Source organism: Panulirus ornatus, chromosome 21, assembly GCF_036320965.1.
Source record: "Panulirus ornatus isolate Po-2019 chromosome 21, ASM3632096v1, whole genome shotgun sequence".
NCBI classification, from domain to species: Eukaryota; Metazoa; Arthropoda; class Malacostraca; order Decapoda; family Palinuridae; genus Panulirus; species Panulirus ornatus.
Genome location: NC_092244.1, coordinates 20,129,152 through 20,149,215, shown reverse-complemented (window position 1 = coordinate 20,149,215; position 20,064 = coordinate 20,129,152). Strand labels below are relative to the sequence as shown.

Below are 20,064 nucleotides of genomic sequence, written 5' to 3'. Positions count from 1 at the left end.
TTGATGCACAGGACCAGGTTATAGTGATGGGTGATTTGAATGCAAAGGTGAGTAATGTGGCAGTTGAGGGTATAATTGGTATACATGGGGTGTTCAGTGTTGTAAATGGAAATGGTGAAGAGCTTGTAGTTTTGTGTGCTGAAAAAGGACTGGTGATTGGGAATACCTGGTTTAAAAAGCGAAATATACATAAGTATACGTATGTAAGTAGGAGAGATGGCCAGAGAGCGTTATTGGATTATGTGTTAATTGACAGGCGCGTGAAAGAGAGACTTTTGGATGTTAATGTGCTGAGAGGTGCAACTGGAGGGATGTCTGATCATTATCTTGTGGAGGCTAAGGTGAAGATTTGTATGGGTTTTCAGAAAAGAAGAGTGAATGTTGGGGTGAAGAGGGTGGTGAGAGTAAGTGAGCTTGGGAAGGAGACTTGTGTGAGAAAGTACCAGGAGAGACTGAGTACAGAATGGAAAAAGGTGAGAACAATGGAAGTAAGGGGAGTGGGGGAGGAATGGGATGTATTTAAGGAATCAGTGATGGAGTGCTCAAAAGATGCTTGTGGCATGAGAAGCGTGGGAGGTGGGTTGATTAGAAAGGGTAGTGAGTGGTGGGATGAAGAAGTAAGATTATTAGTGAAATAGAAGAGAGAGGCATTTGGACGATTTTTGCAGGGAAAAAATGCAATTGAGTGGGAGATGTATAAAAGAAAGAGACAGGTCAAGAGAAAGGTGCAAGAGGTGAAAAAGAGGGCAAATGAGAGTTGGGGTGAGAGAGTATCATTAAATTTTAGGGAGAATAAAAAGATGTTCTGGAAGGAGGTAAATAAAGTGCGTAAGACAAGGGAGCAAATGGGAACTTCAGTGAAGGGCGCTAATAGGGAGGTGATAACAAGTAGTGGTGATGTGAGAAGGAGATGGAGTGAGTATTTTGAAGGTTTGTTGAATGTGTTTGATGATAGAGTGGCAGATATAGGGTGTTTTGGTCGAGGTGGTGTGCAAAGTGAGAGGGTTGGGAAAATGATTTGGTAAACAGAGAAGAGGTAGTAAAAGCTTTGCGGAAGATGAAAGCTGGTAAGGCAGCAGGTTTGGATGGTATTGCAGTGGAATCTATTAAAAAAGGGGGTGACTGTATTGTTGACTGGTTAGTTAGGTTATTTAATGTATGTATGACTCATGGTGAGGAGCCTGAGGATTGGTGGAATGCGTGCATAGTGCCATTGTACAAAGGCAAAGGGGATAAGAGTGAGTGCTCAAATTACAGAGGTATAAGTTTGTTGAGTATTCCTGGAAAAATTATATGGGAGGGTATTGATTGAGAGGGTGAAGGCATGTACAGAGCATCAGATTGGGGAAGAGCAGTGTGGTTTCAGAAGTAGTAGAGGATGTGTGGATCAGGTGTTTGCTTTGAAGAATGTATGTGAGAAATACTTAGAAAAGCAAATGGATTTGTATGTAGCATTTATGGATCTAGAGAAGGCATATGATAGAATTGATAGAGATGCTCTGTGGAAGGTATTAAGAATATATGATGAGGGAGGCAACTTGTTAGAAGCAGTGAAAAGTTTTTATCGAGGATGTACGGCATGTGTACATGTAGGAAGAGAGGAAAGTGATTGGTTCTCAGTAAATGTTGGTTTGCGGCAGGGGTGCGTGATGTCTCCATGGTTGTTTAATTTGTTTATGGATGGGGTTGTTAGGGAGGTGAATGCACGAGTTTTGGAAAGAAGGGCAAGTATGCAGTCTGTTGTGGATGAGAGGGCTTAGGAAGTGAGTCAGTTGTTGTTTGCTGATAACACAGTGCTGGTGGCTGATTTAGGTGAGAAACTGCAAAAGCTGGTGACTGAGTTTGGTAAAGTGTGTGAAAGAAGAAAGTTGAGAGTAAATGTGAATAAGAGCAAGGTTATTAGGTGCAGTAGGGTTGAGGGACAAATCAGTTGGGAGGTAAGTTTGAATAGAGAAAAACTGGAGGAAGTGAAGTGTTTTAGAAAGCTGGGAGTGGATTTGGCAGCAGATGGAACCATGGAAGCGGAAGTGAATCATAGGGTGGGGGAGGGGTCGAAACTTCTGGGTGCGTTGAAGTATGTGTGGAAGTCGAGAAGGTTATCTTGGAAAGCAAAAATGGGTATGTTTGAAGGAATAGTGGTTCCAACAATGTTATATGGTTGCAAGACATGGGCTAAAGATAGAGTTGTGTGGAGGAGGGTGGATGTGCTGGAAATGAGATGTTTGAGGACAATATGTGATGTGAGGTGGTTTGATCGAGTAAGTAATGAAAGGGTAAGAGAGATGTGTGGTAATAAAAAGAGTGTGGTCGAGAGAGCAGAAGAGGGTGTTTTGTAATTGTTTGGTCACATGGAGAGAATGAGTGAGGAAAGATTGACAAAGAGGATATATGTGTCAGAGGTGGAGGGAACGAGGAGAATTGGGAGACCGAATTGGAGGTGGAAAGATGGAGTGAAAAAGATTTTGAGTGATCAGGGCCTGAACATGCATGAGGGCGAAAGGCATGCAAGGAATAGAGTGAATTAGAACAATGTTATATACCGGGGTCGATGCGCTGTAAATTTATTGAACCAGGGCATGTGAAGCGTCTGGGGTAAACCATGAAAAGTTTTGTGGGGCCTGGATGTGGAAAGAGAGCTGTGGTTTCGGTGCATTATACATGACAGCTAGAGACTGAGTGCGAACGAATGTGGCCTTTGTTGTCTTTTCCGAGCGCTACCTAGTGCACGTGCGGAGAGACGGGATTGTCATTTCATATGTGGCAGGGTGGCGACAGGAACGAATAAGGGCAGACAGTATGAATTATGTACATGTGTATGTATGTATATGTCTGTGTGTGTATATATATGTATATGTTGAGATGTACAGGTATGTATATATGCATGTGTGGATGTGTATTTATATACATGTGTATGTGGGTGGGTTGGGCTATTCTTTCATCTGTTTCCTTGCGCTACCTTGCTAAGGCGGGAGACAGCGACAAAGTATGATAGATAAATATGAATTTGTAATTTGTGCATTCACCTTTATCCCGCTTGCCTTTGTACAATGGCACTATGCAAGAATTCCGCCAACCATCAGGCACCTCATTATGAGTCATATATACATTAAATAACCTTACCAACCAATCAACAACACAGTCACACCATTTTTTGGTAAATTCAACTGCAATACCATCAAAACCCACTGCTTAGCCGGCTTTCATCTTCCGCATAGCTTTTACTACCTCTTCTCTGTTTACCAAATCATTCTCCCTAACCCTCTTACTTTGCACATCACCTTGACCAAAACACCCTATATCTGCCACTCTATCTTCAAACACATTCAACAAACCTTCAAAATACTCACTCCATCTTCTCACATCACCACTACTTGTTATCACCTCCCCATTAGCCCCCTTCATTGATGTTCCCATTTGTTCCTTTGTCTTGCACACTTTATTTACCTCCTTTCAAAACATCTTTTTATCCTCCCTAAAATTTAATGATACTCTCTCACCCCAACTCTCATTTGACCTCTTTTTCACCTCTTGCACCTTTCTCTTGACCTCCTGCCTCTCTCTTTTATACATCTCCCAGTCATTTGCTTTATTTCCCTGCAAAAATTGTCCAAATGCCTCTCTCTCCTCTTTCACTAATAATTTTACTTCATCCCACCACTCACTACCCTTTCTAATCTGCCCACCTCCAATGCTTCTCATGCCACAAGCATCTTTTGCACAAGGCATCACTGTTTCCCTAAATACATCCCATTCCTCCCCCTCTGCCCTTACGTCCTTTGTTCTCACCTTTTTCCATTCTGTCCTCAGTCTCTCCTGGTAGTTCCTCACACAAGTCTCCTTCCCAAGCTCACTCACTCTCACCACTCTCTTCACCCCAACATTCTCTCTTCTTTTCTGAAAACCTCTACAAATCTTCACCTTCGCCTCCATAAGATAATGATCAGACATCCCTCCAGTTGCACCTCTCAGCACCTTAACATGCAAAAGTCTCTCTTTTGCGTGCCTATCAATTAATACATGATCGAATAACGCTCTCTGACCATCTCTCCTACTTTCATACATATACATATGTATTATTTTTTATTTTGCTTTGTCGCTGTCTCCCGCATTTGCGAGGTAGCGCAAGGAAACAGACGAAAGAAATGGCCCAACCCACCCCCATACACATGTATATACATACACGTCCACACATGCAAATATACATACCTATACATCTCAATGTACACATATATATACACACACAGACACATACATATATACCCATGCACACAGTTCACACTGTCTGCCTTTATTCATTCCCATCGCCACCTTGCCACACATGGAATACCATCCCCATCCCCCTCATGTGTGCGAGGTAGCGCTAGGAAAAGACAACAAAGGCCCCATTCGTTCACACTCAGTCTCTAGCTGTCATGCAATAATGCCCGAAGCCACAGCTCCCTTTCCACATCCAGGCCCCACACAGCTTTCCATGGTTTACCCCAGACGCTTCACATGCCCTGATTCAATCCACTGACTGCACGTCAACCCCGGTATACCACATCGATCCAATTCACTCTGTTCCTTGCCCGCCTTTCACCCTCCTGCATGTTCAGGCCCCGATACTCAAAATCTTTTTCACTCCATCTTTCCACCTCCAATTTGGTCTCCCACTTCTCCTCATTCCCTCCAGCTCCAACACATATATCCTCTTTTAGATATCTAAAACACTTTACTTCCTCCAGTTTTTCTCCATTCAAACTTACCTCCCAACTGACTTGACCCTCAACCCTACTGTACCTAATAACCTTGCTCTTATTCACATTTACTCTTAACTTTCTTCTTTCACACACTTTACCAAACTCAGTCACCAGCTTCTGCAGTTTCTCACATGAATCAGCCACCAGCGCTGTATCATCAGCGAACAACAACTGACTCACTTCCCAAGCTCTCTCATCCCCAACAGACTTCATACTTGCCCCTCTTTCCGAAACTCTTGAATTCACCTCCCTAACAACCCCATCCACAAACAAATTAAACAACCATGGAAACATCACACACCCCTGCCGCAAACCTACATTCACTGAGAACCAATCACTTTCCTCTCTTCCTACACGTACACATGCCTTACATCCTCAATAAAAACTTTTCACTGCTTCTAACAACTTGCCTCCCACACCATATATTCTTAGTACCTTCCACAGAGCATCTCTATGAACTCTATCATATGCCTTCTCCAGATCCATAAATGCTACAGACAAATGAAATGAAACCACACACACTTATGAAACCACACTGCTCTTCCCCAATCTGAGGCTCTGTACATGCCTTCACCCTCTCAATCAATACCCTCCCATATAATTTCCCAGGAATACTCAACAAACTTATACCTCTGTAATTTGCGCACTCACTCTTCTCCCCTTTGCCTCTGTACAATGGCACTATGCACGCATTCCGCCAATCCTCAGGCACCTCACCATGAGTCATCCATACATTAAATAACCTTACCAACCAGTCAATAATACAGTCACCCCCTTTTTTAATAAATTCCACTGCAGTACCATCCAAACCTGCTGCCTTTCCAGCTTTCATCTTCCGCAAAGCTTTTACTACCTCTTCTCTGTTTACCAAATCATATTCCCTAACCCTCTCACTTTGCACACCACCTCGACCAAAACACCCTATATCTGCCACTCTATCATCAAACACATTCAACAAACCTTCAAAATACTCACTCCATCTCCTCACATCACCACTACTTGTTATCACCTCCCCATATATATATGTGTGTGTGTGTGTGTGTCGTAGAAGGCAACTAAAAGGGAAGGGAGTGAGGGCTGGAAATCCTCCCCTCTCATTTTTAATTTTCCAAAAGAAGGAACAGAGAAGGGGGCCAAGTGAGGATTTCCCTCAAAGGCTCAGTCATCTTTTCTTAATGCTACCTCACTAACGCAGAAATGGCGAATAGCATGAAGGTGAGTTTGAATGGAGAAAAACTGGAGGAAGTGAAGTGTTTTAGATATCTGGGAGTGGATCTGGCAGCGGATGGAACCATGGAAGCGGAAGTGGATCATAGGGTGGGGGAGGGGGCGAAAATCCTGGGGGCCTTGAAGAATGTGTGGAAGTCGAGAACATTATCTCGGAAAGTAAAAATGGGTATGTTTGAAGGAATAGTGGTTCCAACAATGTTGTATGGTTGCGAGGCGTGGGCTATGGATAGAGTTGTGCGCAGGAGGATGGATGTGCTGGAAATGAGATGTTTGAGGACAATGTGTGGTGTGAGGTGGTTTGATCGAGTGAGTAACGTAAGGGTAAGAGAGATGTGTGGAAATAAAAAGAAGAGGGTGTTTTGAAGTGGTTTGGGCACATGGAGAGGATGAGTGAGGAAAGATTGACCAAGAGGATATATGTGTCGGAGGTGGAGGGAACAAGGAGAAGAGGGAGACCAAATTGGAGGTGGAAAGATGGAGTGAAAAAGATTTTGTGTGATCGGGGCCTGAGCATGCAGGAGGGTGAAAGGAGAGCAAGGAATAGAGTGAATTGGAGCGATGTGGTATACCGGGGTTGACGTGCTGTCAGTGGATTGAAGCAGGGCATGTGAAGCGTCTGGGGTAAACCATGGAAAGCTGTGTAGGTATGTATATTTGCGTGTGTGGACGTATGTATATACATGTGTATGGGGGGGGTTGGGCCATTTCTTTCGTCTGTTTCCTTGCGCTACCTCGCAAACGCGGGAGACAGCGACAAAGTATAATAAAAATATAAAAAATATATATATATATATATATATATATATATATATATATATATATATATATTTTATTTTATTTTGGTTTGTTGCTGTCTCCCGCATTTGTGAGGTAGCGCAAGGAAACAGACGAAAGAAATGGCCCAACCCACCCCTATACACAATGTATATACATACACGTCCACACACGCAAATATACATACCTATACATCTCAATGTACACATATATATACACACACAGACACATACATATATACCCATGCACACAATTCACACTGTCTGCCCCCATTCATTCCCATCGCCACCTCGCCACACATGGAATACCATCCCCCTCCCCCCTCATGTGTGCGAGGTAGCACTAGGAAAAGACAACAAAGGCCCCATTCATTCATACTCAGTCTCTAGCTGTCATGCAATAATGCCCGAAACCACAGCTCCCTTTCCACATCCAGGCCCCACACAGCTTTCCATGGTTTACCCCAGACGCTTCACATGCCCTGATTCAATCCACTGACTGCACGTCAACCCCGGTATACCACATTGATCCAATTCACTCTATTCCTTGCCCGCCTTTCACCCTCCTGCATGTTCAGGCCCCGATCACACAAAATCTTTTTCACTCCATCTTTCCACCTCCAATTTGGTCTCCCTCTTCTCCTCGTTCCCTCCACCTCCGACACATATATCCTCTTGGTCAATCTTTCCTCACTCATTCTCTCCATGTGCCCAAACCATTTCAAAGCACCCTCTTCTGCTCTCTCAACCACGCTCTTTTTATTTCCACACATCTCTCTCACCCTTACATTACTTACTCGATCAAACCACCTCACACCACACATTGTCCTCAAACATCTCATTTCCAGCACATCCATCCTCCTGCGCACCACTCTATCCATAGCCCACGCCTCGCAACCATACAACATTGTTGGAACCACTATTCCTTCAAACATAAACATTTTTGCTTTCCGAGATAATGTTCTCGACTTCCACACATTCTTCAAGGTTCCCAGGATTTTCGCCCCCTCCCCAACCCTATGATTTACTTCCGCTTCCATGGTTCTATCCGCTGCCAGATCTACTCCCAGATATCTAAAACACTTTACTTTCTCCACTTTTTCTCCATTCAAACTTACCTCCCAATATATATATATATATATATATATATATATATATATATATATATATATATATATATATATATATATATATATATATATTTTTTTTTCTTTTTTTTTATACTATTCGCCATTTCCCGCGTTAGCAAGGTAGCGTTAAGAACAGAGGACTGGACCTTTGAGGGAACATCCTCACCTGGCCCCCTTCTCTGTTCCTTCTTTTGGAAAATTGAAAAAAAAAACTGAGAGGGGAGGATTTCCAGCCCCCCGCTCCCTTCCCTTTTAGTCGCCTTCTATGACACGCAGGGAATACGTGGGAAGTATTCTTTCTCCCCTATCCCCAGGGAAAATATATATATATATTTTTTTTTTCTTTTTTTTCGCTGTCTCCCGCGTCTGCGAGGTAGCGCAAGGAAACAGACGAAAGAAATGGCCCAACCCACCCCCATACACATGTATATACATACGTCCACACACCCAAATATACATACCTACACAGCTTTCCATGGTTTACCCCAGATGCTTCACATGCCCTGATTCAATCCATTGACAGCACGTCAACCCTGGTATACCACATCGATCCAATTCACTCTATTCCTTGCCCGCCTTTCACCCTCCTGCATGTTCAGGCCCCGATCACAAAATCTTTTTCACTCCATCTTTCCACCTCCAATTTGGTCTCCCACTTCTCCTCATTCCCTCCACCTCCGACACATATATTCTCTTGGTCAATCTTTCCTCATTCATTCTCTCCATGTGCCCAAAGCATTTGAAAACACCCTCTTCTGCTCTCTCAACCACACTCTTTTTATTTCCACTCATCTCTCTTACCCTTACATTACTTACTCAATCAAACCACCTCACACCACATATTGTCCTCAAACATCTCATTTCCAGCACATCCACCCTCCTGTGCAGAACTCTTTCTATAGCACACGCCTCGCAACCATACAACATTGTTGGAACCACTGTTCCTTCAAACATACCCATTTTTGCTTTCCGAGATAATGTTCTCGACTTCCAAACATTCTTCAAGGCTCCCAGGATTTTCGCCCCCTCCCCCACCCTATGATTCACTTCCGCTTTCATGGTTCCATCCGCTGCCAGATCCACTCCCAGATATCTAAAACACTTTACTTCCTCCAGTTTTTCTCAATTCAAACTTACCTCCCAATTGACTTGACCCTCAACCCTACTGTACCTAATAACCTTGCTCTTATTCACATTTACTCTTAACTTTCTTCTTTCACACACTTTATCAAACTCATTCACCAGCTTCTGCAGTTTCTCACATGAATCAGCCACCAGCACTGTATCATCAGCGAACAACAACTGACTCACTTCCCAAGCTCTCTCATCCACAAGAGACTGCATACTTGCCCCTCTTTCCAAAACTCTTGCAGTCACCTCCCTAACAACCCCAAGTTGTTAGAAGCAGTGAAAAGTTTTTATTGAGGATGTAAGGCATGTGTACGTGTAGGAAGAGAGGAAAGTGATTGGTTCTCAGTGAATGTAGGTTTGCGGCAGGGGTGTGTGATGTCTCCATGGTTGTTTAATTTGTTTATGGATGGGGTTGTTAGGGAGGTGAATGCAAGAGTTTTGGAAAGAGGGGCAAGTATGAAGTCTGTTGGGGATGAGAGAGCTTGGGAAGTGAGTCAGTTGTTGTTCGCTGATGATACAGCGCTGGTGGCTGATTCATGTGAGAAACTGCAGAAGCTGGTGACTGAGTTTGGTAAAGTGTGTGAAAGAAGAAAGTTAAGAGTAAATGTGAATAAGAGCAAGGTTATTAGGTACAGTAGGGTTGAGGGTCAAGTCAATTGGGAGGTGAGTTTGAATGGAGAAAAACTGGAGGAAGTGAAGTGTTTTAGATATCTGGGAGTGGATCTGGCAGCGGATGGAACCATGGAAGCGGAAGTGAATCATAGGGTGGGGGAGGGGGCGAAAATTCTGGGAGCCTTGAAGAATGTGTGGAAGTCGAGAACATTATCTCGGAAAGCAAAAATGGGTATGTTTGAAGGAATAGTGGTTCCAACAATGTTGTATGGTTGCGAGGCGTGGGCTATGGATAGAGTGGTGCGCAGGAGGATGGATGTGCTGGAAATGAGATGTTTGAGGGCAATGTGTGGTGTGAGGTGGTTTGATCGAGTAAGTAACGTAAGGGTAAGAGAGATGTGTGGAAATAAAAAGAGCGTGGTTGAGAGAGCAGAAGAGGGTGCTTTGAAATGGTTTGGGCACATGGAGAGAATGAGTGAGGAAAGATTGACCAAGAGGATATATGTGTCGGAGGTGGAGGGAACGAGGAGAAGAGGGAGACCAAATTGGAGGTGGAAAGATGGAGTGAAAAAGATTTTGTGTGATCGGGGCCTGAACATGCAGGAGGGTGAAAGGAGGGCAAGGAATAGAGTGAATTGGAGCGATGTGGTATACCGGGGTTGACGTGCTGTCAGTGGATTGAATCAGGGCATGTGAAGCGTCTGGGGTAAACCATGGAAAGCTGTGTAGGTATGTACATTTGCGTGTGTGGACGTATGTATATACATGTGTATGGGGGTGGGTTGGGCCATTTCTTTCGTCTGTTTCCTTGCGCTACCTCGCAAACGCGGGAGACAGCGACAAAGCAAAAAAAAAAAAAAAATATATATATATATATATATATATATATATATATATATATATATATATATATATATATATGCATAAGTTGAGATGTATAAGTATGTATATCTGCGTGTGTGGACGTGTATGTATATACATGTGTATGTGGGTGGGTTGGGCCTTTCTTTCGTCTGTTTCTTTGCACTACCTCGCTAACGCTGGAGACAGTGACAAAGTAAAGTAAATAAATATAAATATATGACAGAGTTGTTAGGGATGCTCTAAGGAAGGTATTAAAAGTATATGGTGTGGGAGGCAGGCTGCTAGAAGCAGTGAAATGTTTTTTTTGAGACTGTAAGGCATGCGTATGAGTAGGAAGAGGGGAGAGTGATTGGTTCCCAGTGAATGTCAGTTTGCGGCAGGGGTGAGTGATGTCTCCATGGTTGTTTAATCTGTTTATGGATGGGTTTGTTAGGGAGGTGAATGCAAGAGTTTTGGAGAGAGGGGCTAGTATGCAGTCTTTTGTCAATCAGAGGGCTTGGGAAGTGAGTTAGTTGTTGTTCGCTGATGATATAGCGCTGGTGGCTAATTCAGGTGAGAAACTGCAGAAGCTGGTGACTGAGTATGTTAAAGTGTGTAAAAGAAGAAAGCTGAGAGTAAATATGAATAAGAGCAAGGTTATTAGTTTCAGGAGAGTGGAGGAACAAGTCATTTGGGAGGTAAGTCTGAATGGAGAAAAACTGGAGGAAGTGAAGTTTTTAGATATCTTAGAGTGGATTTAGCAGCTGATGGATCTATGGAAGCAGAAGTGAGTCACAGGATGGGGGAGGGGGCAAAGATTCTGGGAGCATTGAAGAATGTGTGGAAGTTGAGAACGTAATCTTGCAGAGCAAAAATGGGTATGTATGAAGGAATAGAGGTTCCAACAATGTTATATAGTTGCGAGGCATGAGCTATAGATAGGGTTGTGCGGAGGTGGGTTGATGTGTTGGAAATTATATGTTTGAGGACAATATGTGGTGTGAGGTGTTTTGACCGAGTAAGTAATGAAAGGGTAATAGAGATGTGTGTTAATAAGAAGAGTGTGGTTGAGAGAGCAGAAGAGGGTGCATTGAAATGGTTTGGTAATAGAGATGTGTGTTAATAAGAAGAGTGTGGTTGAGAGAGCAGAAGAGGGTGTATTGAAATGGTTTGGTCACATGGAGAGAATGAGTGGGGAAAGATAGACAAAGACGATATATGTGTCAGAGGTGGAGGGAACAAGAAGTGGGAGACCAATTGGAGGTGGAAGGGTGGAGTGAAAAAGATTTTGAGCGATCAGGGCCTGAACATTCAAGAGGGTGTAAGGCACACAAGGAATAGAGTGAATTGGAATGATGTGGTATACTGGGGTCGATGTGCCGTCAATGGATTGAACCAGGGCATGTGAAGCATCTGGGGTAAACCATGGAAAGTTTTATGGGGCGTGGATGTGGAAAGGGAGCTGTGGTTTTGGTGCATTACACTTGACATCAAGAGACTGAGTGTGAACGAGTGTGGCCTTTTGTTCTTTCCTAGCACTACCTAGCAGGGGAAGGGGGATGCTGTTTCATGTGTGGTGGGGTGGCGATGGGAATTAATAAAGGCAGCAATTATGAATCAAGTACATGTGTATATATGCTAATGTCTGTGTATGTATATATATATGTATATGTTAAAATGTACGTGAATGTATATGTGCATGTGTGGACGTGTATGTATGTGGATGTGTATGTGGGTGGGTTGTACCATTCTTCTGTCTGTTTCCTTGTGCTACCTCGCTAATGCGGGAGACAGCAACAAAGTATAATAAAAAATATTTATAACTTACTTATTATAATCACCATCTCCTGCGGCAGTGAGGTTGCACAAGGAAACAGATGAGGAATGGCCCAACCCAACCACATACACATGTATATTCATAAATGCCCACACACGCACACATACATACATACACATTTCAACTTATACGTACATACACAAACACAGACATATACTTATATACACATGTACACATGCATATTTGCCACCTTCATCCATTCCCGTCACCAACCCACCACACATGACATAGCATCCCCTGCTCCAGCGAGGTAGTGGCAGGAAAAGAAAAAAAAGGCTGCATTCATTCACCCTCAGTCTCTAGCTCTTATGTGTAAAGCACAGAAACCAGAGCTCCCTTTCCACAACTAAGCACCACAGACCCTTCCATGGTTTACCCTAGACGCTTCACATGCCCTGGTTCAATCCATTGACAGCACGTTGACCCCACTACACCACATAATTCCAATTCAATCTATTCCTTGCATGCCTTTCACCCTCCTGTATGTTAAGGCCCCGAGTGCTCAAAATCTTTTCACTCCATCCTTCCATCTTGAATTTGGTCTCCCGCTTCTTCCCTCCACCTCTGACACATAAATCCTCTTTATCAATCTTTCCTCACTCATTCTCTCCACATATCCAAACCATTTTAACACACCCTCTACTGCTCTCTCAACTACACTCTTTTTATTACCGCACATCTCTCTTATCCTTTCATTACTTACTCAATCAAACCACCTCACACCACATATTGTCCTGAAACATTTCATTTCCAACACATCCACACTCTTCCACACAACCATATCTATAGCCCAAGCCTTGCAACCATATAGCATTGTTGGAACCACTATTCCTTCAAACATACCCATTTTTTGCTCTCTGATACAATGTTCTTACTTGCCACACATTCTTTAATGCTCCCAGAACCTTCGCCCCCTCCACCACCCTGTGACTCACTTCCATTTCCATGGTTCCATCCACTGCGAAGTCCACTCCAAGAGATCTAAATCACTTCACTTCCTCCAGTTTTTCTCCACTCAAACTTACCTCCCAATTAACTTGTCCCTCAACTCTACTGAATCTAACCTTGCTCTTATTCACATTTACTCTCAACTTTCTTATTTCACACACTTTACCAAACTCAGTCACCAACTTTCCTAACTCCGATTAATCAACAAGGAGTTGGTCAAATGTACAATAGCATTCATAAAAATCCTGTACAGTTAACCCTCAATTTAATGTACCCTGATATAACGGATATTGGATTTAACAGACAAATAACAATATGATACATCAATCAATAATTCTAAAGCATTTAAGAAATGGCAAAGTCTCAAACACTGCACCATGAACATTTCATGCCACGATTATTTTTGGTATTGTGGGGAAGAGTTGCTTTGTTTCTGTCTCAGTCTGCCTCAAGCTATTGATCATCATGTTAAGAGTGTTTGTGTTATTTCAGAAATGTCCCTTTATTTATTAAATAATTTTACAATTCCTACTATGCAAAATGGCATCATATCATTGTAAGAGGTGAAATGAAAGGAGAGTCCTCACTTTATCATAAAGAAGTGTCCTTTCACCAGGGTGGGGTGGCATCACCTCTATCTCATTCTGACCCCTAACTCCAACTGCCAGTGCCTGGTTTGTGTTCCCATGCTGCCAGATACCTGCTGCCCAACTACTGTGCCACACACTAAACCCTATAACCCCCTCATGAGATTTTAGTAACTAAATGTGTCATTTTGTTACAACAAATTCAAAACTAAAACCAAAAAACAAAAAAAAAAAAAAGTGATATTAAAATTCAACAAGGCATAAGGTAAATATACACACTAATAACTGCTTAGCAACAATACATCTCCTTTACATGTGAGCAGAAAATGACATAAATTAGTGTGTTCAGTTGTACAGGAGCCACCACAAACATAATCTTGTAAGTGTGCAGATCAGTGTCTCCCATGGTGAGGGTGCCCCCGCCTGAGGCTGGGTGTCATCACAACTGGGGACGAAGCCACTGCTGGGGGGCACTCCCCTTGACCCACAGGTGTCATGGGGATTGGCAAAACCCAGGGGCATTGGTGACGGTGGTTTCACAAAGACAGGCAGCCAATGCCATCCAGCTTCAATGAGTATTGTTTATGTGGCTTCACCTTCACTACCATGCTCGACCTGTCCCATACCTTCAAAGTGACATCCTGCATGCAGACAGGGGTGCCCACGGACAGATGGGGCAGCATAACGGTGTCACCTGCTGGGCCGCCCTGCAAATGAGCCTGGCTCTCTGCTATGGCCCACTCCCTGTTTCACTGAGCAATTCTCCGCTGCAAGTTTATCAGATAATGTTACCAGGTCGTTGGGACACCATTTCGCAACTGTCTTCCTGCTGCCAGCTGTGCAGGTGACTTATCCCCCTCTCTTAAGAGGGTGTTGAGATATTGGAGCATAGCCTGAGTTGCTTTGCTGTTGTGCAGGCTACAACCAACACCCTTGTTGCCACTCAACACTTGTTTGGCTGCCTTAACTGCTGCTTCAGTGCGTCCATAGGACTGGGGTAAGTGGGCTGAGTAGATGCGGGCCATGGTTCCCCATTTTTTGTGGAGAGCTTCCATCTCCTTGCTATCTAGATTGGTTCCCCTATCCGAAGTGATTTCCTTGGGTGCACCCCAACTCCCGAAGATGAGCAGATTTGCGATAACTTGGAATTTTTCCGTGTAGGTTCAAACCCTATTCACTGAGCCATGTAAGAGGTGCAATGAAAGCAGGCAGTCTGTCCTCATCTTATTATAAAGAAGTGTCCTTTCACATGCCTCCAACTGCCCAATGGCTGGCCTCGGCGAGCACTCCTATGTTGCCGGGTACCCGCCACCCAAATATCGTACCATATACTAAACCCTACCATTATAGAGGAAATAAAAAAAAGCATGTAAACTTAAATGTGGCACAGATATAGGACAGATTCGATTTAATGGACTTTCGGCATTAATGGACACCCTCCCACCTAATAGTCCATTAAACTGAGGGTTTACTGTATTCATATACAATGTTGTACAGAGGACAGAATCTTTTAAACTATTAAGTTTCTACATAATCATAAGCTATGCACTATGTTGCTTTGTAAGATATGGGTAAAAGCACCCTTTCATTCTTCCACATAAAACACCTCCTCTGCACATGATTAGTATCATTACCTTAATTACCATCTCCCCTTATCAACTAATTCACTTACCAGCCTCTCTCCAGTTCTAGCATGTCTACTTAAATTATTCATTAGTAAAAGTGCATTACAAAGAATTACCATGAATTTCATTGCTCAATGATGAAAATGGTATTAACATGGACTTCTACTTGAAAATGTGAAGGGGACACTAAAAATGCTTTATGAATATAGCAGTAGGAAAGTTTAACTGAAACTAAACGAAATATACAGTACTGACCCAATAACCGAGACACATCATCAGCTTTCTCAGGAGGTAGAAACTTGACTGCTAGTTCTCCAGCTTTACTCCAAGCCTTTTCTAGTAGCATTACATCTGAAGTCATGCTGAGGGTGACCTGAATCCCATTTAATGTTCATTAGCTTAATAAATATACATACTCTGTACATGTTTACAATAAACACAGGCAGGAAATTGGTCACAATCAAGTGCAAACATAACATGTAAAATATTTTGTGTATGTATCTGCTTGAATATTGTTTAAACAAGTGAAAAGCCAATACAGCCTAACCTTCATATAGCAATCAACAGCTCTAGCATATTCTCCAGATTCTTCCCACTGTCGTGCTTGGTTCATAAGTGTGTGAGCGTCTTGAGATCCCCGACTCAATACTGTGCGATCATATTCATCCTGAAGTGCATTAAGCTTGTGTGGAAGATATTCTTTACACACTCTTAAAGCTTCAGTCCACTGGTTGCTATCCTGTTGGGGATCCAGGTAATAATAACACCTTCACATAACTTCACCTTTCTCAGTATCAATTTCAGTATCTATGATAATGATACCAGAGATTGTTAAATAAATAAAAGAAAGCATAGTCATATGTTCTGCAGATGACTCAGAAGAATAAAATACAGGATAAGAGGACCAAGAAAGAACACATAAGAGAACATGATGGCACCTGAAAAAAGAGAAGTTTCAAGTAATCACTCATAGAACAATTCAAAATAGATGCTCACTGACTTGCAACCTAAGCAACTTATGACCATCCATACATATGACCAGGTAAGAATCTTTTTTTTTATTATAATCATACTTTGTCGCTGTCTCCCACGTCAGCGAGGTAGCGCATGGAAACAGACGAAAGGATGGCCATACCCACCCACATACACATGTATATACGTACATCTCCACATACACACATATAAATACCTATACATTTCAACGTATACATATAAATACATAAACAGACATATACGTATATATACACATGTACATAACTCATACTTACTGCCTTTATTAATTCCCGTTGCCACCCTGCCACATATGAAATGACAACCCCCTTCCCTCGCATGCGTGCAAGGTACCTCTGGGAAAAGACAACAAAGGCCACATTTGTTCACACTCAGTCTCTAGCTGTCATGTATGTTCCACCAAAACCACAGCTCCCTTTCCACATAAAGGCCCCACAAAATTTTCCATGGTTTACCCCAGATGCTTCACGTGCCCTGGTTCAATCCATGGACAGCATGCCGACCCCGGTATACCAAATCATTCCAATTCACTCTATTCCTTCCATGCCTTTCACCCTCCTGCATGTTCAAGCCCCGATCGCTTAAAATCTTTTTCACTCCATCCTTCCACCTCCAATTTGGTCTCCCACTTCTCGTTTCATCCACCTCTGACACATATATCCTCTTTATCAATCTTTCCTCACTCATTCTCTCCATGTGGTCACACCATTTCAAAACACCCTCTTCTGCTCTCTCAACCACACTTTTTATTGCCACACATCTCTCTTACCCTTTCGTTACCAAGTCCATCAAACCACCTCACACCACATATTGTCCTCAAACATCTCATGTCCAACACATGCACCCTCCTTTCCATACCTCACAACCATATAACATTGTTGGAACCACTATTCCTTCAAACATACCCATTTTTGCTTTCTGAGATAATGTTCTCGCCTTCCACATATTTTTCAACCCTCCCAGAACATTCGCCCCCTCCCACAACCTCTGACTCACTGACTTGTCCCTCAGCCCTACTGTACCTAATGACCTTGCTCTTATTCACATTTACTCTCAGCTTTCTTCTTTCACACACTTTACCAAACTCAGTCACCTAGCTTCTGCAGTTTCTCACCCAAATCAGCCACCAGCACTGTATATCAGCGAACAACAGCTGACTCACTTCCCAAGCCCTCTCATCCACAACAGACTGCACACTTGTACCTCTCTCCAAAATTCTTACAATCATGTCCCTAACAACCCCATCCAAAACAAATTAAACTACCATGGAGACATCACGCACCCCTGCTGCAAACTGACATGCACTGAGAACCAATCACTTTCCTCTCTTCCTACTTGTACACAAGCCTTACATCTTCGATAAAAACTTTTCACTGCTTCTAGCAACTTGCCTCCCACACCATATATTCTTAATACCTTCCACAGAGCATCTCAATTAACTCTTATCATATGCCTTCTCCAGATCCATAAATGCTACATACAAATCCATTTGCTTTTCTAAGTATTTCTCACATACATTCTTCAAAGCAAACACCTGATCTACACATCCTCTACCACTTCTGAAACCACACTGCTCTTCCCCAATCTGATGCTCTATACATGCCTTCACTCTTAATCAATACCCTTCCATATAATTTCCCAGGAATACTCAACAAACTTATACCTCTGCCTTTGCCTTTGTACAATGGCACTATGCAAGCATTCCGCCAATCCTCAGGCACCTTATCATGAGCCATACATATATTAAATATCCTCACCAACCAGTCAACAACACAGTCACCTCCTTCGTTAATAAATTCCACTGCAATACCATCCAAAGCCGCCGCCTTGCCAGCTTTCATTTTTCGCAAAGCTTTCACTACCTCTTCTCTGTTTACCAAACCATTCTCCCTGACTCCTCTCATTCGCACACCACCTTGACCAAAACACCCTATATCTGCCATGCTATCATCAAACACATTCAACAAACCTTCAAAATACTCACTCCATCTCCTTCTCACACCACCACTACTTATTATTACCTCCCCAATAGCCCCCTTCATCGATGTTCGCTTTTGTTCTCTAGTCTTACGCACTTTATCTACCTCCTTCTAAAACATCATTTTATTCTCCCCAAAATTTAATGATACTCTTTCACCCTAACTTTCATTTTCACCTATTGCACCTTTCTCTTGACCTCTTGCTTTTATACATCTCCCAGTCATTTACACTATTTCCCTGCAAAATTGTCCAAATGCCTCTTCTCTTTCACTAATAATCTTACTTCTTCATCCCACCGCTCACTATACTTTCTAATCTGCATTCCCCATATGTTGTAGAAGGTGACTAAAGAGGACAGGAGCGGCTGGCTAGAAACCCTCCCTCCATGTATTTCAACTTTCTAATAGGGGGAAACAGAAAGAGTCATGAGTGAAGCGCTCATCCACCTTTTTTTTTTTCTCCCCCCAAAAGAAGAAACAGAGAAGGGGGCCAGGTGAGGATATTCTAAATATATATTTTTCTTTTTTCAAACTATTCGCCATTTCCTGCATCAGCAAGGTAGCGTTAAGAACAGAGGACTGGGCCTCTGAGGGAACATCCTCACCTGGCCCCCTTCTCTGTTCCTTCTTTTAGAAAATTAGAAAAAAAAAACAAGGGGGAGGATTTCCAGCCCCTGCCCCCTCCCCTTTTAGTCGCCTTCTACGACATGCAGGGAATACGTGGGAAGTATTCTTTCTGCCCTATCCCCAAGGATAAATATATATATATATATTTTTTTTCTTTTGTCGTTGTCTCCCGCGTTTGCGAGGTAGCGCAAGGAAACAGACGAAAGAAATGGCCCAACCCACCCCCATACACATGTATATACATACGTCCACACACGCAAATATACATACCTACACAGCTTTCCATGGTTTACCCCAGACGCTTCACATGCCTTGATTCAATCCACTGACAGCACGTCAACCCCGGTATACCACATCGCTCCAGTTCACTCTCTTCCTTGCCCTCCTTTCACCCTCCTGCATGTTCAGGCCCCGATCACACAAAATCTTTTTCACTCCATCTTTCCACCTCCAATTTGGTCTCCCTCTTCTCCTCGTTCCCTCCACCTCCGACACGTATATCCTCTTGGTCAATCTTTCCTCACTCATTCTCTCCATGTGACCAAACCATTTCAAAACACCCTCTTCTGCTCTCTCAACCACGCTCTTTTTATTTCCACGCATCTCTCTTACCCTTACGTTACTTACTCGATCAAACCACCTCACACCACACATTGTCCTCAAACATCTCATTTCCAGCACATCCATCCTCCTGCGCACAACTCTATCCGTAGTCCACGCCTCGCAACCATACAACATTGTTGGAACCACTATTCCTTCAAACATAGCCATTTTTGCTTTCCGAGATAATGTTCTCGACTTCCACACATTCTTCAAGGCTCCCAGAATTTTCGCCCCCTCCCCCACCCTATGATCCACTTCCGCTTCCATGGTTCCATCCGCTGCCAGATCCACTCCCAGATATCTAAAACACTTCACTTCCTCCAGTTTTTCTCCATTCAAACTCACCTCCCAATTGACTTGACCCTCAACCCTACTGTACCTAATAACCT

The 20,064-nt window shown here is 43.0% G+C and overlaps 1 protein-coding gene across 1 annotated transcript in view; it reads right to left on the bottom strand.

The window, feature by feature from the left end:
• Oseg2 (intraflagellar transport protein Oseg2) overlaps positions 1 to 20,064 on the bottom strand; it is a 560,852-nt gene that overhangs the window by 85,644 nt on the left and 455,144 nt on the right. The window contains exons 24-25 of the mRNA XM_071675913.1: positions 16,003 to 16,194; positions 15,711 to 15,828 (exon numbers count right to left, since the gene is read on the bottom strand). Coding sequence (XP_071532014.1) covers positions 15,711 to 15,828; positions 16,003 to 16,194 — 310 coding nt within the window. The remainder of the gene's footprint in view (positions 1 to 15,710; positions 15,829 to 16,002; positions 16,195 to 20,064) is intronic.